General features: G+C 36.1%; 1 protein-coding gene across 8 annotated transcripts in view; it reads right to left on the bottom strand.

The window, feature by feature from the left end:
- EPHA5 (EPH receptor A5) overlaps positions 1 to 22,636 on the bottom strand; it is a 364,565-nt gene that overhangs the window by 319,479 nt on the left and 22,450 nt on the right. For 7 of the 8 annotated variants that reach the window (XM_055297460.2, XM_055297462.2, XM_055297461.2 and 4 more), the window contains exon 2: positions 16,481 to 16,545. In XM_055297460.2, coding sequence (XP_055153435.1) covers positions 16,481 to 16,545 — 65 coding nt within the window. Of the gene's footprint in view, positions 1 to 16,480; positions 16,546 to 20,194; positions 20,516 to 22,636 lie in introns of those variants that run through there. The other variant, XM_063611218.1, reaches the window with a different exon arrangement.

Here is a 22,636-nt window from a genome sequence, read left to right as displayed (position 1 = left end):
GAGAGAGAAAGATAAAGACAGAGAGATATCTCATGATAGCATTGCCATTTCTATGTCTAACCATATTATGCCTTGTTACTCTTTTAGAAAAATAAAAATTAGCAAAGTGCCACCTACATTCTCAAACTTCACCAAACCCACACTTCAATTATTCATCTTTATCACCCCAACTAGGACCACAGAAGTAATTTCTTCAGTAGATTTACACAAAGTCTAACTATGAAATAATTCTAGTGTTAATATCTTCGTGCATGTTATAATTGACCATCATGTCAGATTTCAAATCAGTCAAAAAATAAAAGCATAAACTGTGTGTATTAAAAATAATCTTTTTATTAACTGTTCTTTTTTAATAGATGAGTAAACTGAGCTAAAGTTTGAAATAAATCACCAATTTAACTCAGTATGGACTCAAATTGTCAGTTTTATTTGCTCTTGTTACTGTTGCTGTTTTTATGATGTGGTTTTCATAATTTTATACCACCTGAATTCATTGAAAAAAATGGACATCTTTAAAGTATATTGAAACATACTGACCATACTTGGCTAATAATATGAAGAATCCCAAGTATAAAATCCTGTAGTTTATTATTTTTCATAGCTGTGTCATAAATCTTCCATCTGAAAATGTGAGGAGTCTTCATTTTAACATTTTATTGACTGCTTATATGATACTGTATCCTCACCCCCATTTCTACTTTCAAAGGACAGCACAATATATGTAAGTGTCAGGAACGAACTTCAATGTATGAATAATGCTACCAAGAAAATTACTGATGATTGGTTAGTGAGAAAGAACTCTCAATATCTGATGACAGGATAGCTACCTTTAACCTTCCAGGATAATGGCACACTGATGCCACTGTTGCAATAACATCAACTTTCCTGATACAGCCTTGAGATTATATACGTTATTTTCATCATAATAACCTTAATCTAGATATTTTAAGGATGTAAAAAATAAACGTTAAAAGATGAGATAAATGCAGCATACAGCCACTACTATTAGTTACCTTTAAAAATTTCATTATTCAATCTGGCATCATAATAAAGCAAACAGCAAACCAGAGAAGTTTGTTTAATGAAGTGACTATATTTCAGGATTATACTCATGGTTATGTCTTTAACTGTGCAGATTGGAAGTATTTGTGAATAATCTTGAATTATTTGAACAATTTATAAGCACAGCAGAGCCTGTGTGATTCATTGGCTTATCGTACATTCGCATGTTATAATCAACCAAAGTCCATGCATGCCCAATATATAAAACTCTCTTAAATTTTTTCTTCTAACAGCCTTGGCAGCTGTCCTGTCCTGATATATATATTGTAGAGTAGAATATATGAAAGATTAAGTTCAGTGTTCATAAAGTATATACACACCATTTCCATTATCTGTGTTCTAGATAAAATGCTAAGAAATAAGATGAATTGGAATATATTTGCTCAAGGAGTTCACATTGATAAAATATGTCATTAAATATTTATAATAACATTTGGAAGTGTTAAAATAACATAAATAAATTCCACATAAGAAAAGCAATGTAAACAGACAGTAAAGGTTGTCTTCCTCTTTTGTTTCTATATTTTCATATCTACAATGTGCTTCTAAGCTAGAGCCAATGTTAGATGCAGCATAGAGACTTTCAGAACCAGGTCAGCAATCACAAGGGTGATTTTCTTAGGCTCTAAGGAAACAATGAGCTAATAGGATGTTATTAGTTTTTTGCCTACTCATAATAACTGGATAGAGGCAGGAGTATAAGATTATTATACAGTCAAAGCATCGCAGAGGAACAGAAGTATTTCTGTTATGGAAAAGAATGATGAAAACTAAAAGACATACAATCAATCGCTGCAAAAAATCCCAAATATACAAATAGTGGGATAAAATCCATATGTATTGTATGATCAGGCTTCAGAAATATAATGGACATTATATGCTGTAACAACGCATCTGTCTACAATTTTTGGGAATAAAATATCTCACATTGGTAACTATTTTTATAACTAAGTCAATTTTATATTTATGGAAATACTTCCTCACCAGAATTCCTAAGAGACACTAATTGAGATGAATCCCAGATAGTTTTTTGATACTTTTTTTTCTAAAGCTGCTCTCCTTAACTGTAGTGATGGCTGCCAACATCTACAGCAATGTGTATAATGCATGATTCCACCCTCTTCCCCCTACCCAGCTAGAGCTGTTTGCATCAGTGATGCACAGGTGAACCAAGTGGAGCCCATTATAATATTTCAATGTGGAATTTGGAACATTTCCAGTCAATGTGAGCTAGTCACCTTAATATAGGAGAGCAAATTTCGAATTGCAGAAAGGGCATGAGCTAAGTGAAGCAAAGAAAGGTCTGCAGAGAAGAATGAAAAAATAACTGGTCAGTTACTGTAGGTAGCTTGTCAGACATAAGCGTAGCAGAAGAGGCCTCCCTCTACACATACTCTCTCTCTCTCTCTCTCTCACACACACACACACACACACACACACACACACACACCAGGAATGTCAGGCAATCATCAGGTAATGGTCAGGTGGTTAGTAACTATCTCGGTCACAGCTAGTGCCAGGGAAAGGTAGTCTCTCCGTAGAGAGAAAATACCTGAAACTGGTGATCAGCAGCTTCCCTGCGAGATCTCAGGAGCTAGGCGGGTGGGCTCAAGCATGTTTATTATGAGGAGTTATGGAGTTTAACTGGTATATGACCTTGGAGGGACATTCCACTGGCAAGGCAAGAATGCCTCAAGTCAGCATGAGTACAACTCCAGTAAATACACTGTGCATGCGGCCCCTCTCAAGTGCTAGCAGGCCAGTGCATGTGGACAGCCTACTTCAAGGGAAGACTCAGGGGAGAAGGGATTCAAGACCTGGAAGTATGCCAACATATAAAACGCCAAGTCAAAGGTCATCAGTGCACTCTCTCGGTGATCTCTCAAGTTGCCTGCTTGGCCCTCTTCCACGTGTACTTTATTTCCTTTCATTCCTGCTCTAAAGCTTTTTAATAAATTTCCACTCCTCCTCTAACACTTGCCTCAGACTCTCCTTCTGCCTTAGGTTGCCTCAAATTATTTCTTCTAAGGAGGCAAGAATTGAGGTTGCTGCAGACCTGTACAGATTTGCCACTGGTAACAGTCAGAAGCAGGAACCAGAGAGAGAAAGCAACCCTTGCCTAGCTGAAGTCATTTTACATTAAATGAAACCAATTGACTTTTGACTAACAGAATAATAAATAAATAAATCAGCTTTGTTTGTAAGGATAACTCATAAGGTTAGAATATTTCCTGGAAACTGTCCCTGTAAGGATAATATTTTATCTTAATAATAATTTTTGGATGAAATACTTCCTCCATATCCTGACTGCTTAAGAGAAAAAGCAGAACAACACTTAAGTTGTTTTGAAGATCAATTTTTTATTGAGCACATGCCCATCATTGTACCCCTGCTCTTGGTGAGGGTAAAGTGATGCATACAAAAAGGTTTTCAAAGAGTGTTGTCATAGATTTGTGTAAGCCTATCATCAAATAATCTACAAAATTACAATCCTTTAGTTTGCTTTTGATAAACATTCCCTGCCTTCACTGTGCATTTTCCCTTCTTGCTGTAATTAGTATGCATTCCTGTTTTGATTTGTGAAACTGAATTGTTCATATCAGTGAAAAACAATTAATTGTTTTAGGAAAGTTTATATACATAATACCAAGTAAAGTGCCAGAGTGACTTTTGGTGAAACCACTCAAGGGTTTATTAATAAATTATCTAGATGCTTTATTTAACAAGTGAATATCTTTTCCATCTTTAAGTTTTAACTAAAATATAGTTCAAACATACTGAAGAGAATGATCAACACATAATGACCTTATCTATCACAACCACTACCTATCATTTGATAAGAATAAAAAAGCTTTTTAATAAACTTCCACTCCTGCTCTAACACTTGCCTCAGACTCTCCTTGGCAACATCACACACTGAGTCCTCAATATGGGTCAGGTATTGTGCTAAACACTGCATCATACTTTCTTGAGGAAGTAATACTTAAATCAAATCTAAAGGGTAGGACATTAAGCTAGCCAATTGCAGTTGGGTTAAAAAGAGATTAATAAGACTATATTATGGATAAAGGTCATTTTCCAATTTATGAGTTTCTCTATTAATTAGGAAAAGTGTTCTGAGAACTTCTAAAGAAGAAAATATTGGCATTAATTTATATTGATTTTAAACATATAACCAGGGTAAACACAGTGACACCTAGTGAACCTAATGAACAAATAATGCATGTATATCTCAAAAACCAAAACAGAAACCAAGAACAAGAACAAGAATAATGCCAACATCACACTGAGTCCTCAATATGGGTCAGGTATTGTGCTAAACACTGCATCATTGAATCATTCTAATCCTTAGAACAATCTTGTACAGTAGGTCGTATTATACATAATATATAGATGAAGAAACAAAAAGATTAATTTGCTACGCATGAGGCAGTAAACAATGGGATCATATCTGGGATCTAGATTAGCAGATGTCAAGACCTATAGAGGTCTTAGTGGCTGTATAGTTAATATAGATTAACTATACAGCCACTAAGGATGCAAATATTTATATATATTAGTAAATTGGATCAAACTCAATGGAGAAGTAGCCCCAATGTTGTGTTTATGTTTGTGCAGGTTGCATATGTCACAACTCTAGGAGACGTCCTTCAAACCGATGTTTTTTAATACTTGAGGACAGAAACTGAGTCCTGTTTACCACCATAATCTCTGTGCTTGGCATAAGCACTTTTGGTAAAAATAAGTTGTAAAGTATGATTGGTTCAGCTTAGCACAATACAAAATAAATAGAAACCCCTAAATCCAAAGGTTGTTATCTTTGTTTCACTGTTCAATTTTCAGCAAAAAAAAAAAAAAAAAAAAAAAATGTGCAGCCTTTTGGTTCCAAACTATCACTACTTCCTAAAGATTTAAATACCTGAATATCAATCAGTAACTGATATAGGTAATGCAAATTTATATTTGAGGCACAGAGTGATGTGCTAGAGGTGAAGACAAAAAGGTCTTTACAGTAGAATAGTTTACAGTATTCACACAATCGATAACACTATAAATACCTAATTTTCAATGCGTTCAATATACAATAATTTCTATATTGATTCATCCAAAGAAGTATCCACACTTCTGGGTGGTAATGAGAGGTTTCATGTTGTATAACTTGAGCTGTACCTTGAAAAAAGGATTATCATTAAGATGGATTTTATGGAGAGTAAGAAGTATTTCAAGTAATTTGTGGAAAACACCAGAAGTAGAAATTCATATGAATCATTTGTAGAGTTAAGATGAAAGAAATTAGCTCATTAGAGGGAAAGTATTGGGGGATATAGGATCACACAAACAACAATGGCTGGGCTACAAAGGACCAAAATTTCAGGTTGGGCAGTTTGGACCCTCATTTTCCCCATTAGTGCAAGCACTGAACAACACAAAAGAGAGAGAGAATAAGGCAATGAACAGCCAAAGCCTCAAAAAACTTCAAAAGCAAGAGGAGTCTCTCTTCCCCTGCTGCCTTTAATGGAAATAATCAACAGGAATGCAGGATGATTACAGTATATTTTTTCTCTGTGGGAGAGGGAGATTATGTACTCAGAACCATAAAGTATTTGCTTGCAAAATTAATTCTAATTGACTTGCATGGGAGCCCTGCCACAGGAATTGAAAACAGCTGAAGGATGGTTTTAAAAAAAGATCATGATAAACAGCAATCAAACCACTTGGAAAAATACCTGGTGGTTGGTCCCCAGGGAACTCTGCAAGGCCTAGTTTTATTTAACATTTTCATTAATAAATGGGAAGATGGAAGGAAAAAACAAAACAGAAAATAATTATACTCACATACGGAAACCGGTGCAAATATCAATGTCAGGAGATTATTTTTCAAAAGAAAAATAACTTTAGGCCTGGGTTTTGCATGGGCCATATCATTAGGCAGAGAACCACTTAGACAGCGACCTATGTATCCCTCTATACATAATGGGGAAAAGGATAATATTTGGACTCAATATGAGATTGTGGAAATTATACTGGGAAATAGACATCTGGTACAAGTCTGTTAACGGGTACCTCATGTCACAGAAGTAGGTAACAATAACTTGTATGTGACTCTATAAATGCCCTGAAACTCTTTGTTCACGTTTGCTTCCTGCCTATTTTACAAACAAGTGAAAAAAGCAATCTAAAAAAGAAAAAAATCAGAATAATAAACAGTTGGATGCAAAACTAGACAAAGCGATAAGTGTGGATAACACAGCTGTACACGTTGTAATCTGGAGTGAAAACATTAGATACAGGTTGGGATGCAGGGGATAAGAGATGGATTTCACTGCATGAACTGCTAATGAGGAGGAACAGAGTTTGTCTGGATGTCATACTTTACTGAGGAAGTAATACTTAAATCTAAAGGGTAGGACATTTAGCTAGCCAATTGCAGTTGGGTTAAAAAGAGATTAATAAGATGATATTATGGATAAAGGTCATTTTCCAATTTATGAGTTTCTCTGTTAATTAGGAAAAGTGTTTTGAGAACTTCTAAAGAAGAAAATATTGGCATTAATTTATATTGATTTTAAATATATAACCAGGGTAAACACAGTGATACCTAATGAAGCTAATGAACAAATAATGCGTGTATATCTCAATCATACTATGCAGGAATATGCTATGACTATTATCAATTCATTGTAAGTGTTTGCATATCTCAAAGACTAAATACAACACTTGTCTTATACGCAGAAGCAGAGACGGACATTTTAAAGAACTTTATTCATAATTGCTAAGTTTCCATGTGAGAAACCTAATGCAAAACGTTTTGTCTTCTATACTTCAGTGTATGCTTAATGACTATCTTGAGTTCCACAAATTATTTCTCTTAATTATTTTACAGATGGGGCATGCTTTTTATTTGTCTAAAAAATAATGAATCCAAAGCTACTTTGGATCAGGCTTGTTCATTATATCGGCATTTGCATTATATATTATAATATCCATTCCCTTTAGAATTCTTTTCTATCACTGTTCAAATAAAGAGCTTTTCTATATCCACTAATGTGCTCTTTTTTCACCCACTTCAGCCCCTTCTTGCTCAGGGTGGGCTTCTGCGCTAGTCATTTTGTTTTTTCGTTTGAACCAAACCAATGCAACTTGAGTTGCTGGTTTTATTTTTTTATTTTTATTTTTTATTTATTATTATTATTATACTTTAAGTTTTAGGGTACATCTTTCAGTAGGAAGCAAAGCCAAAATAAGGTTCTGGCAAAACTCACGTGATCCTCAACAAAATACGAGATCAGCAGAGTTCAAATACTTCTCCTCATTCTTGCCTTTAATTTGAGGGACAAGGAATCATACACAAAACACACGCACACAAACACAAACATGCACACTATTGTCAAAATCTGAGTACCAGAATGGAAAATCCAGCTTAAGTTTTTCTTGATTCAGGAGAAAACACATAAAACACTAACAATGTATTCACAGTCCATTTTGAGTAAAAACCTGAGTTATTTTCAGCTTCAAAAGTAAGCACAAGGGTTCTCAGTCTCAAAAAAATAATAGAACAAAGCTACAATAAAACAAGAAAAGCCATAAACTCCTGTTTTGAAGTATCTACAATGTAGGGTTATTTTTTCTGTCTCCTCAAGGCAGAGAGCAACTTACTTTGTCTCCATTTTAGTACAGATACCACTTAAGTCAATAATCTGAAATCTTCAAATGAAAAAATGATTATGAATGATCCTAAAAGTTCTTAAGACCAGCATTAGAAAAAAATTTAAAATGATGCTTATATTCTTTATTTGACTGGAGGAAGAAAATAGAGCAAAAATCAAAGCAGAATTAGCAATACAACTGAGCAGTGATGCTCAGGGGAATGTAGCGGTTTCCCCACTGTGTGTTACAGGAAGCACAGACAACTCAGTGGGGAGAAGGCTGGTTCCACCAAAGCAAAGGAGGCAGGTGTATCTTGTGATCATACATAACAGTAGCTTACAGAAAAAAAAAGAGCAATAGTGGAATTTCTAAGACATGAGATCACAAACTGTTCTAAGCAAACACCAAACCAATAATTTTATTCTCACAAGAATAAGCCTTGAAAACACTTGATAAAAATTTCCAGGGAACGATTATGTTCACATAAAGGCTTAGACTATATAAATTAATCAATATAAAATGTTCCAGACAGTGACTGAAACAATTGTAATGTAATTAGAAGGAAGCAAAAACAAAATACATTTTTAGGTTGTGTACATATAGGCTAGTGAAGCTATGAATAATGAGATTGATAGCTTAAGGGCAGAAAGATAAAGAGGGAGGAAAGCTTTAAGTGAGGAAATATTTATTTTACAGAGTCTATTGGGTTTACTATTATTCCGCCAAGCAATTTGATTGGAAAATTGAGATTAGTGTATTTCTATGAAGTTTTAAAATTGATTCTAAATGCTTTCATAATTTTAATTAAAATGAGATTTATATAAAACAAAACTTTTACCTTTTAAGAAAGATATTTATGTTCTTAAAGGTTTTGTTTATCTTTTTCAAACATTCAGGTTTGGAATTTGCTAACATACATTTGACACTCAATGAGAAAGGGAAACCTTGCAGAAATTTGAGTAGCTATGTTCTATATGTTTCAACATTTACGATCTAACAGTGGATAGAATGCAACCCACTCTGGACATTTTAAAACTTCTCTTTGAGGTGAATTCCCTCTTTAGCATGGACTCTTGTAGGTATAAACTAAAAGTCTGGGTACCTGCCAGAACCTGGTCATTACTCTGAAAACCTAACCATTTAGAGTAGCTCATCTCTGGTTTTAAATTATCAGGAAGCTGGATGACCTGGGATTGAAATGGACTCAGTCTCCAAGTAAATGGAAAGCCTTGGGAAAGTCACTTACCCATACTGAACCTCATTTTTTGTTCATCTACAGACAGAATATTAAGTGTCCCTTTGTGCATTGTCATTATTAGTACTCAATGTTGGTGTATGTTTATGTACTGAAAGTGTATTTTTTCATAGCAAGATAGAATTAGAAAGAGCGATATGACACTGCATGTGCCAAATACAGAATACATGCTCTTCCCAGGTGTGTCGCAAACTACTTGAGTGACCTTGATCAAATACCATCATCTCTCTGACACTTTTGCACATCTATAAAAAGAAAGAACAATACAAGAAAATGTATTATCTACCGCTTTTTTCTCCGTGATTACTCATTCGCAGGACCATAATGCTCCCTTAAGCTCTAGGATGTAAGGAATTTGGGGTGTTTTACTTCACTGCTATAGCCCCAGTGCCTAGAAGACTGAGGGAAATACACTGGGAGCCCGATAAATATTTGTGGAATGAATAAATGCAGCAAATTTGCATAAAATTTGCTGTAACATTGTACTGCTAGATATGTCCAGAAGAAAAAAGAGGAGAGTTAAAGTTACTATCACGAGGCAGACCAACAGGCACACAAATACACACACACAAACACACACAAATAAATACGGTCTATCACATATGTAACAGTTGAAAAATACATGTAGATGCCAACATTCAAATGGCGTTTCCTAATTAAGGGGAAGTACTCAAAGACTAAAAAGAAACCATGCCAGCAGGCACAGAAAATTTTTTTTTTTTTTTTTTTTTTGTTAGGTCCCTCCCGAAACAAACAAAAAAAAATGTGGATGTTTCTGCAATAGCAAAAAAATGACTATTCATTGCCGTCATTGTCACAGATTGGTAACTTAAATGAATGGGGAGTGTCGGGTAGTAAGTAAGTCAAACAGGAGAATTTGCATACCCTCCTATAGGGCAGTTTTACTCAGCTTTGGACTATTCAAGCTATGAAAGGCTCCTGGCTCTGGCTTTCTGAAATATCCAATTAACAGAAACTTGAAATTCAGATTTTATATGAAATCTTCAAATTTTATGTGTTAAAAATGAACTCATATTTATATACATATGAGTTTTGCATATACATATACACATATGAGTTTTTTTTTTTTTTTGAAATGGAGTCTCGCTCTGTCGCCCAGGCTGGAGTGCAGTGGCGCAATCTCGGCTCACTGCAAGCTCTGCCTCCCAGGTTCACGCCATTCTCCTGCCTCAGCCTCTCTGAGTAGCTGGGACTACAGGCGCCCGCCACCACACCCGGCTAATTTTTTGTATTTTTTAGTAGAGACGGGGTTTCACCGTGGTCTCGATCTCCTGACCTCGTGATCTGCCTGCCTCGGCCTCCCAAAGTGCTGGGATTATATATATATATATATATGCAAAACTCATGGCCGGGCGCGGTAGCTCACGCTTATATATATATATATATATATATATATATATATATATATATATATGTATATGCTAAAACAAACAAAAAAAACCTTATGGAGTGGTGGATCTCTTAGCATTAAAATAGAAATGCAATAGAAGGTCAAGGAAAGGATATTTACTGACTGCCAATACTGTGTCAAGTTCTTTGCTAGGTTTTACTTACTTCGTATTTATCAGAAAACTGTACGTAATTTAGGCCCCATTTTACAAATAAAAAATAAGTTATCCTTCCAATAAATATTTATTGAAGTTCTGTTACAAGCTGGAAATTGAGTAAAGTTTTAGAAACACTGTAAAGTGGCAAATATGAAATAATTACAGTAAGTCTATGAGTTTACAATGTAATAAAGAGGACAAATACAGAAAAGTATTGCAGGTGCAATGATTGTTTTTAACAAATGTATGGTATGTGTGTCTGCTTATGAGGAATGAATAATAGTGTTTCCCTTAAATTCTTGCCAAATTCTTAAGCCCAGATTTGAGGTAGACATTTTTACCAGTATAAGAAATAAACATATCCATTCTTAAGGCCTAAAGTTAAGAAGAATATTCTGAAAAAAGTGAAGAAAGTGTAGTACTTTTAATTGAATATTCACACAATTGCTTTTTTATTATTTATAAGGCGTTTTGAATTCCCAAGGGACCAATACAACTTAATATATATTTATTAAATATATCATCTGTATTAGGCAATATGCCAGGCAATATCTCCACAACTGGGGATAAAAATCTGAGTAAGATTGATTCACTTTAAATCAGGAATTCTCTTTAGAGGAAGAAACTATACGTAAATAATACAAAACGAAGTAAGTTTTCTGGTAGCATAAAAAAAAAACAATCTCTAGAGCAGAATTCATAACTTACATGATATAGGTAAATATTCAGGCAGGCCGGGCGTGGTGGCTCATGCCTGTAACCCTAGCACTTTGGGTGACCGAGGCAGGCGGATCACCTGAAGTCGGGAGTTGGAGACCAGACTGACCACCATGGAAAAACCCCGTCTCTACTAATAAAATACAAAATTAGCCGAGTGTTGGCCGGGCGCGGTGGCTCACGCTTGTAATCCCAGCACTTTGGGAGGCCGAGGCGGGCGGATCACGAGGTCAGGAGATCGAGACCACGGTGAAACCCCGTCTCTACTAAAAATACAAAAAATTAGCCGGGTGTGGTGGCGGGCGCCTGTAGTCCCAGCTACTCGGAGAGGCTGAGGCAGGAGAATGGCGTGAACCTGGGAGGCAGAGCTTGCAGTGAGCCGAGATCGCGCCACTGCACACCAGCCTGGGCGACAGAGCGAGACTCCGTCTCAAAAAAAAAAAAAAAAAAAAATTAGCCGAGTGTGGTGGCACATGCCTGTAATCCCAGCTACTTGGAAGGCTGAGGCAGGAGAATTGCTTTAACCCAGGAGGTGGAGGTTGCGGTGAGCTGAGATCGTGCCATTGCATTCCAGCCTGGGCAACAAAAGCGAAACTCTGTCTCAAAAACAAAAAATATTCAGGTAAATATTTCCTGAATGAATGGAGCAATAGGGTTAAGTTATATGAGACTCACTCAATGACAGGGACCCTTCTCTTACCCAAGTTTTATATAAATCAGACTCTGGTGTAAGATATTGTATACAACAAATATTTAAGGCCACTTACTGATTCAAATTATACTTGATTTCTTTAAAACAATGTTAATATGCAAATCATACTTGAATTTGAAATAAAATGATTTTAAGCCATATCTATGAAAGCATAAATGCAAACAGCAGCACTGTGTGGTTTTTATTAAAACATAACATCAAATCATAAAACAATACCATAAATAAACTATTGTAAAATTAACTGTTGTTACTTAAAATGCATTTTTCAAACTTGAGGGAAATAAAATAATCAGTTTATGTTTCTCTATGGAAATGAAGTAGAGAGAATAAAAGGAAAATAAAGATGCAGTTTTCTCAGAAAAAAATATGTGGGTTGTATATGTGTAAAACCTATTTCTAAAATTATATTTCTGGTAGTAAAAATATTTATTTTGATCATTTATAGTTGACAGAGTTTACTTATTTGAGAATGTGTTAGTTTCTTCATTTTTGAAAGCCAGTTTTCCTGGATATCGAATTCTAGCTCCACAGTCTTTCTCTTCTTGCATTTTGAAGAGGTCATCACTTTGCCTTCTGGACCCCATTATTTCTAGTGAGAAATTAGCCGTGCAAAGTACTGAGGATCTTTTATACAAGGTGAGATGTTTGAATCTTGCTACGTTTGAAATTCCCCCTCTTTGGCTTTTGACAGTTTAACTATAATGTGTCTAGTTGTGAATCTCTCTAGCTTTATCCTGCTTGTGTGTGTTGAGTTTCCTGAATGTGTGCATTAATGTCTCCTCATCAAATTTGGAAACGTTATTTCCATTAATACTTCAAATATTTGTTCTGATCCATTTGGCCTCTCTTCTTCTGAGACTCCCATTATAGCTGTGTTCTTCCTACCGATCTCTAAGTTTCTGTTTATTTCTGTTCATTGATTTTTCTTTTTTGTTCCTCAGATTTGATTGTCTCAGTTGTCCTATCTTCAAGTGGGTTATTCTTTCTTCTCTCTGCTCAAATCTGCTGTTAAGCCTGTACTGCAAATTCTTCATTTGTTTTTATACTTTTCAACTCCACTTTATTTTTCATTTATAAGAGGTTCTATCTCTTTATTGATATTTTGAATTCAATTATACATTGCTCTTAGACTTTCTTTTAGTTCTTTACACATATTTTCCTTTACTTCTTTCAACATATTTTATCAGCTGGGCATCTTCAGTACAAAGTCTAATAATTGTTTTTGTTCTTTTTACCTTTGCATTTCTCAGTTTTTTGTTATTGCAAATCTGGCATATTAAATAACGTGACAACTCTGAAAATTAGATTCTCCCCCACTCTGCAGGGTGTGTTAATGTTTGTTTCTTTAATGACTTTTCTGAAATAATTCTGTAAATTCTGTATTTTTCAATGGCCACGTGTAGACATTGAAGTCATTGCTCAATTTTTTTTTTTTTTTTTTTTTTTTTTTTGAGACGAAGTCTCGCTCTGTTGCCCAAGCTGGAGTGCAGTGGCGCAATCTTGGCTCACTGCAAGCTCCATCTCCCGGGTTCACGCCATTCTCCTGCCTCAGCGTCCCGAGTAGCTGGGACTACAGGCACCCACCACCACGCCCAGCTAATTTTTTTGTATTTTTAGTAGACACAGGGTGTCCCTGTGTTAGCCAGGATGGTCTCGATCTCCTGACCTCATGATCCACCCGCCTCGGCCTCCCAAAGTGTTGGGATTACAGGCGTGAGCCACTGCGCCCGGCCGAAGTCATTGCTCTATTAGCTTACATACCAGTATTGCTCAGACAGAATATTTTGTTAATCTCAAACCAGTAAGTGTTCTCAACTTTGCTGAGGGTCTGTACGTGCATGTTGGGACATTGCTTCAATATTCAGCTAAGCAATTAAAGACCTACCTTAACCTTCACTTCCTGCTTGTGCACAAGTAAAACCTTAGGTCTTTCTCAGGTCTTTCCTGAGCATACATACATCCCTGGGCATGTACACAGCCCTACACATGTGCATGGCCTTATAAATTCCAAATAATTCATTGAGACATTTTAAAATCAATGTGGACATCTCGGTTTCCAGCTTTCCTTAAGTTTTCTGGTTGGCAAAAGCCTATTGTTTGTCCCAAATTTTATCTAGCCCCTCACACAGAAGAAAAATCAGACAATTGCCTCTCTTTCTGACAAATTCCCAGCTGAGAAAAAGCTACTTCAAGAGCTCTAAGCCAGGTGAAATCAAGAGTGTCTTACAATGTAGTCTTCTAGAGAGTTCTCAGACATGTCAAATAAAGACAATTCTCTGAAATTGAGGCTGGGAAGAATCTCCTACTTCCTTTCTGTTCTTACTAGGCTACTGGTTTTCACCATGATGGCTGAATTTTGGCTTTTCAAGACTACCTCAGAGCTAGAGAGGCAGAAAGGACATGCAGCAAGTAAAATGCCACGAACCTTGCTATTTTTAAAAGATTCAGTCATTTTTCTTAAATAAGCATGCCCTATATTGCTCCAAGATGTTATTTGAATTCCAGAGTTCCAAAACAATTGACTTGAACATTTTTTTTCCAGTTTTCTTGTGGCATTTATTGAAAAAAAAAATGGAGTTCATTACTCCACAGTTTTTATGTACATCATTCTGATGATCTATATTTCACCTATGATTATGTTGCTTATCTAATCACAAATGGCCCAGCTAACTAAAAATATTTTAAGTGTATACATTTTTACTATCATTGTGTATACCTTGAACATTCATTTTCCTTAAATATAATATTTTTTCCTTCATTTTGCATTTAAGTGATATAATACAAAACATAACGCCTGAATCCCACACACATTTCTCACACTCAAATACACATTCATTAAGCCCCTCTAAATTAACTTTCCTGTCTTCAATATTAACATTTGGTACACTATGTCAAAGGAAACATTACTCAGCATAATTACAAGAATTTTGAAAAGGATGCTCATTGTTTAAAAAACAGAACAAATACACCACTATATTAACAATAATAGAAAAAAAAGACAGCATGAAGTTGTTAGAATAATTTAAAAAATCCCACTCCCAATACAGAAGGATTATGTTTTTATAAAGCAATTGATTGCGTTTCATACAGAAATCATGTAGAAAATTGAGTAATTGTCCTTAAATTTATAGTTGCAACAGCAACTACAACACCGTACATATACTCTCCCAGATACGCTCTTTCAAGGCCCTATTTTGATAACGTCGGAGTGGAAACTGGAGAAAAACACCGAACTAAATTCAAAGAGAATATCTCATATAGTTTCTCTGGATTCTAAAAAATTAATTTCAACACAGCACATCAGCCATCCTCCCAGAAAGAAAAAAATTTAAAATATTTATTCAATAGATTATTTTTGGTACATGAAAAAAGGGAGAATACAAAATATCTGTATAGGTTCTCATAGATAGACGTTAGCCAGCCATTTATCTGTATGGAGTGATGATAGATGAAAGAAAGAGTGTGTAGTGGTGCAGGGAAGAAAGGAAGGGAAGAAGGAAGAGTGTAAGAAAGATAAAAGAGGAACACATTGAAAGTACACATGCTGTTATCTTGAGCCTGGCTCTACCTGGGTTATGCAATGTTTTTGTTTCTTTTTTCTTATTTTGCCTTACCTTTATGTTCTAATACCTTAAAAATCTACTAGCATTCCTTTTTAATATTATGTCTTTAAATACATCTGTAACTTTTAACAACTAAAAAGAAATACCAAATTGATGAAAAATATAAAAGCCATCTGAGATGAGGATGTTAATATACAAATTATTATGAATTAGAATAATTAATACAATGTGTTATTTCCATAATAACTTTCTTAGTAAAGGACTGATTTACACATCTGGTTTACTCATTAATTTGAAAATGAAAATTTTGCCTCTTTAGGTTGTTATAACAAAATTTGTTATAATATTTGATTACTCAAATTAACCTTTGATATCATCTAAAAATATAAGTGTGCACAATTTTCTACATGAATTGCATGTGTACATGCTACTATAATAGTTTCTTAGAATCTTTTCTTATTTCAATGTCATTTAAAGGAATTTCTTGTAATACTTTTTTCCCTGATTCTGTAAACGAAGTAAAAATTAAATTGGTCCCAGCTTTGAATCAACACTGATCACAGACCTGTTACATTTTATTTCCTATGCAATATGCCAGGATGATGGCAAATTAATAGCAAATCAAATACTTTTATCTTTAATATAAACTAATTCTGAAAGTTTCTTTGTTGTTTTAATGTGAACTTTTCCTAAATGCTGAAGGAAACTTCACATTTCTTTGTGGAACAATACTCAGAGAGGAAATAACATATTTACTCTTCAGTCACTGAAAGCCCTTCCCTAGTGTTCCTTTTTTGATTAGAGTTATTTGAAGTTCCCTCACCCCATCCAACACACACATAGCACCTCCTGTCTTAACAACATATGCATCCAGTACATCTTCATTCCTGTGTTACAAGTATCAAGATGCTTATGCATATAGCTTAAGTTTTAGAAAAACTTTCATAAAACTTACCCCATTTTTTGGAAAAGCAATCCATCCCAGGTCCCCCATGACAGTGCGTGAATCCAATAAATTCACTGAAAAGAAGAGAACAAAAAACTCAGTGAAATGTATATTATCATGAATATTGTATCTCTATCTTAATAGTGTTATTAAAATTGCATGTTGTTTCCATAACTGAAATTAAGTGTTCATGATGATGAATACAATGGGTATAATTTAAAGAAAATATATTGATGCAAGAGAACAAATGATTTTAAATAAACATTTGAAGAACAATCACAGCAAAATTCTCTGAAAGCAAATCATTACCCTAATTTTTTTCTTGCAAAACAATAATAAATTAAAAAAACTAATAAGGAAAAAAAAGACAAAATGTAAGCCCACAAAAATGAAAGGTTCATGCGGCCTTGTACAAAGCTCTAGGTTTTGGGATTAAGCTGCAGCCATAAAATTGTAGCTAAATGTATTTTATTTTCTTCTGGAAAGCTGTTACGCAGCAATTAACAAATAACTTACATTAAACAGCAATAAACTATTCCCAAGCTTCTAACATTTTTTGTAATATTAACAGTAATCTGTAATCCAAATTGCAAGTTTAATTAAGAAATAAATCTACACACCCTTAACCAAGACAAGGAAATTGTAGCAGTTCTTGAGATAGTTGTTATACTTAAGAATCCATTGCATTCCCAAAGATATCTTCTTCTTAGATATGACCATAGTCTAAAAAGGATGTTTCATGTAGAACTGTCAGATACATTATATATGGGAATCCCAAGATATTTAGAAACTCCAGGACGGAAGTTTGAGTATCGTCATTACAAAAGGAAGCCATTTATGAGTATGTACACACACACACACACACACCCATGCACACACATACACACTCATACATATCATACATATGGTGTTACATACTGTCTCTGAGAAATCAAACTAGCTTATAGGGTACTGTCTAGTCAAAATACTTTAGCCCTGGATCACAGATCATTATTTTTCCAACCTATTATACCTATCCCACATGGTTCTACCTGGCCTGCTGTGCAACAGAACAACTTTGAATGAGCCTGGAATATGAACCTGAAAGGGAAACACTTGAGTTATTCCTATGTAGAGGTATTGAGGCTTCCTTAAGCTATATTCAAAAGCCAGTATCTTGAAATGCTACCATTTCTAAAAGGATGATTCTATGTGTAAGTGTAAGCCTGAAGTACGAAAGAAGTAACAGTTGATAGGCTGGGATGTGTTGTAATACTTTATAAGATAATATAACATTATTATGACTGAGGAAATTTTCTACATCTTAGAGAAATTATGTACATTTAACTATTATTATGCATCATTTATTTCACAGTAGCAAAAATTAATGAGACAAAAGCACGTTTGGGAACATGCATATCTTATAAACCACATTGAAAGTATATAATAATGTTAGTAACATTAAAATAAATCAATAACAAAATCTGTAGAAAAACAAATATACTAAATATTACCTATATATACACATATACAGGTTGTTGCTAAATATACTATATTCATCCATTTTCTGACCTCATTAACTATAAAATGCATGCAATATAATGTTTATATCATTTTTAACCTACTCAAATCATACTTGTTTTAAGGAATAATAATTAATTTGTGGAACTATTAATTTCTTAAAGGAATGGTGACCTAACTGAAAAACTATTCTTTAAAAAACAAAAAAACAAACAAAAACTGTTCTAATACCCACTGACCTTGCAAATCCTGCCACTCACTACATCTAACTTTTCAGACAGATCCATACTCTTCTTTTTACTCTATGGTTGGCTTTTCTGGTTTCCATGGGAATAAGACTACGTTAAACTTCAATGCCCTTGTCCTCATTTTAGTTTTTCTGGGACACTAGGGCTGTGTCTAGACATGACTAAATACCAAGGGGTTGCAGAACCTAAATTTTATGTTTATTCATCTTAATGATCCATTTGATTCACCTTTTATATTGAGCAGCAGCATATCTGTGTAGATGAGACAAAGTACAGCAAATCAGCAAACTAAGGGTGCTAATGATGGCGATCAAATGGAACTTAATCCTTTGGCGGCAAACTGATGTGCATAGGAATTCCCGGAATTCATAACCAGCCTACCATGAGAAACACAGCATTCCTTGTAGACCTCTTACTAATATGAAATATGAATTATTATCAACAGAATTTCAGATGGCTTTTCAAGATTCAGTTAACCGCATTTGAATTAGGTTTAAACTAAATTACCATTTTTACCTTTTTTTTTCCTGGAAAATATGTATGTGTTGGACTAAACGAATTACCTCAAAAAACTAGCTTGGCTGTTAATACAATTTGAGCGTTCTCAATGTTGGAATACACTGCAGAATACATGAGAATAACTACATTAGGAATCTATAATCTTACAGTGATATGGTCAAATAGTTTTCTTCGTATACAGACTAGGAAATTCACAAGAAATACATGTATGTATCTTCCCACTACTGCCTAAAATTGCGGTCTTTCTTGAAACAAATGATTTCATAAAATTCACAATCTTAAAAAGGTAATTACACATCCCATTTATAAAATGGAAATTGAGAAAAAGAGTAAAATTAGGCATTTTAGCGATTATTTGCATATTATTACATTATGATTTTGTTTATATAATGGAGAATAAATTAGGATTTGATTCTCAGAGAAAATAACTAAAATGTATGTGCAAATTTTAAAATACATATCTTTCTTTTACCTTCTGAATTGCTAACGTTTCCTTTGTCCTTCAAAACATATTTCAGGAACTTCCTTCTTCAGGACACTATTCTCATCTTGCCTTTCCTAAATCTGAGTTAGGTATTATTACTTAATATTCTATGACTACTCAATTCCTATCTCTAAAAAATTGAATGCACAGAATTCTCTTATAAGAACACCATGTTTGACACAGGCCTATGAACCTAGCCTCAGTTCATTAGCTCTTTATCTTATGAATGAATAATTTGGTCAGTGGGAAGATCCGGAGGGTGTGGCTAATCAGCATACACCAGTGGTTCTCAACATGGAGATATAATAATGTCTGGACACATTTGGAGGCATTTATCTATTTTCTGAGTTCGTTAGTGGATGAATACTTGCTTCTGGCATTTAATGGGAAGAAGTCAGGTATGCGGTGAAACATCCTGCAGTGCACTGTCAACCTCCCCAGAAAAGAATTATCTGGCCAAAATTTCACTGGTGCCAAAGTTGAGAAACCCTGTTACATACCTATTGATGCCACTAGAAATTTTCTACTTTCACAATTCTTTATATGGTACATCAGTAGAATGATCTGTTCATCAATGTACCAGATAAAGAATTGTGAAAGTAGAAATTTAAAAGAAGTTAGCATATTTGGGGGCCTTCTTTTTGAACCAAAATAATACTCCTATTGAAGAAAATTAAAATGATAAAAATTTTAGTCATATTTATAAAAATAAAAACAGAATATCTGACTACATAACACCACTAAATTATCTTTCACATAACTGATATAATTATTACAGGTGTTCTTATATACACTTTCATAATCTCAGTATTCATGACAATATGCATGAAAAAGCACTTTGCCACTACTGTAATTAATGCCTCCACTTTCCCTACTAGTAAAATAAAAAATCAAAGATAGCTATGTAAAAAAACAGAAGTTTGTGAGGCGTGGTGATGTGTCCGGAATTGGTGGGTTCTTGGTTTCACTCACTTCAAGAAAGAAGCCGCGGACCCTTGCGGTGAGTGTTACAGCTCTTAAGGTGGCGGGTCTGGAGTTCGTTCCTTCTGATGTTCGGATGTGTTCAGAGTTTCTTCCTTCTGGTGGGTTCGTGGTCTCTCTGGCTCAGGAGTGAAGCTGACCTGCGCGGTGAGTGTTACAATTCTAAACGCGGCGCGTCTGGAGTTGTTCCTTTCTCCTGGTGGGCTCGCTAGCTTCAGGAGTGAAGCTGCAGACTTTTGTGGTGAGTGTTACAGCTCATAAAAAGCAGCGGGGACCCAAAGAGCGAAAGAACAAAGTTTCCACAGTGTGGAAAGGGACCCCAGCAGGTTGCCACTGCTGGCTCGGGCAGCCTGCTTTTATTCTCTCATCTGGCCCCACCCACGTCCTGCTGATTGGTAGAGCCGAGTGGTCTGTTCTGACAGGGCGCTGATTGGTGCGTTTACCATCCCTGAGCTGGATATAAAAGTTCTCCACGTCCCCATCAGATCAGTTAGATACAGAGTATGGACACAAAGGTTCTCCAAGGCCCCACCAGAGCAGCCAGACACGAAGTGTAGACTTGTGCATTCACAGACCCTGAGCTAGACACAGGGTGCTGATTGGTGTATTTACAATCCCTGAGCTAGACATAAAGGTTCTCCACGTCTCCACCAGACTCAGGAGCCCAGCTGGCTTCACTCAGTGGATCCTGCACCGGGGCTGCAGGTGGAGCTGCCTGCCAGTCCCGCGCGTGCGCTCGCACTCCTCAGCCCTTGGGTGGTCATGGGACTGGGCGCCGTGGAGCAGGGGGTGGCGCTCGTCGGGGAGGCTCCGGCCGCGCAGGAGCCCATGGAGGAGGTGGGAGGCTCAGGCATGGCGGGCTGCGGGTCCCGAGCCCTGCCCTGTGGAAGGCCGCTAAGGCCCGGTGAGAAATCGAGCGCAGCGCCGGTGGGTCGGCACTGCTGGGGGACCCAGTACACCCTCCGCAGCCGCTGGCCCGGGTGCTAAGTCCCTCATTGCCCGGGGCCGGCAGGGCCGACGGGCTACTCTGAGTGAGGGGCCCGCCAAGCCCACGCCCACCCGGAACTCCAGCCGGCCCGCAAGTGCCCCGCACAGCCCCGGTTTCCGCTCGCGCCTCTCCCTCCACAATCCCTGCAAGCTGAGGGAGCCGGCTCCCGCCTTGGCCAGCCCAAAAACGGGCCCCCACAGTGCAGCGGTGGCTGAAGGGCTCCTCAAGTGCCACCAAAGTGGGAGCCCAGGCAGAGGAGGTGCCGAGAGGAGCAAGGGCTGTGAGGACTGCCAGCATGCTGTCATCTCTCAGTGGCTCACGCCTGTAATCCCAGAACTTTGGGAGGCCGAGGTGGGCAGATCACGAGGTCAGGAGATGGAGACCATCCTGGCTAACACGGTGAAACCCCTTCTCTACTAAAAATACAAAAAATTAGCCGGGTGTGGGGTGACTGTAGTCCCAGCTACTCAGGAGGCTGAGGCAGGAGAATGGTGTGAACCTGGGAGGCGGAGCTTGCAGTGAGCTGAGACTGTGCCACTGCACTCCAGACTGGGAGACAGAGCGAGACGCGAGACTCTGTCTCAAAAAAAAAAAAAAAAAAAAGAAGTTTAGACATAGGGTATATATACATGTGAATTTTCAGAAGTCAATTTCCCAATTTCATTACCAAATTTATTAAAAAGTGGGGATTGGCAGTAATAGAGCATAGTCACTAAGTATCTTCTGTGCTATAATTACAGTAATTAAATTGTTCTGAACAGTATATATGCTTGTTATAAATTGCAATGAATACACGAGTATTGATCTTTATTGTACAACTTAATTAAAACTTGTCCAGGAGAACTCACTAATGAATATAATTAGAGGAAATGTTTGATGCCACAGTTACTCTAGAAGACATTAGATATCAGAAATTTTATGAAAAATTTTTTCATTCTATTATTTGTATTTTAAAATAGAGTCATACCATTCAACTGAGAGACAGATTTCCAGGTGACTTTTCCCTCAGCCATTGTATAATTATGATTAAGATGGACATGTTGTTTGGTATTGGTATTTTAATCAGTAATTAAGAAGGCTGATTATCCAGGAGAAATAACTTTAAAGGGATCAATGAATATGTACTAAATTGCAAATTCCTAAAGTTAATGTATAGGGAAAAATACTAATAGGAACTTTTTAATAAGGAAAAGTCACTTTAACTGAATGCCAAACCAAGTAACAGATTATGAAAGAAACTAATTCAAAGTAGTCTTTAGTATGCTTTAATTGTATTACTACACATTAACAATTTCAATGCTTTCTTGAACAGAGAAAAGCTTTTAGAAAATTCACTTTCAGAAAAAGCAGATTGCTAACTCATTATATTTGTTGGGATTCAAGGAGAGCAAAGAGCAAATAAATAAAATGGAATATGCATAAGAAGATTCCTAAATCCTCAACTT

The sequence above is a fragment of the Symphalangus syndactylus genome, chromosome 10, assembly GCF_028878055.3.
Source record: "Symphalangus syndactylus isolate Jambi chromosome 10, NHGRI_mSymSyn1-v2.1_pri, whole genome shotgun sequence".
Classification (NCBI taxonomy): domain Eukaryota; kingdom Metazoa; phylum Chordata; class Mammalia; order Primates; family Hylobatidae; genus Symphalangus; species Symphalangus syndactylus.
The sequence above is the reverse complement of the archived record's forward strand: the minus strand, read 5'-3'. Positions and strand labels throughout refer to the sequence as shown.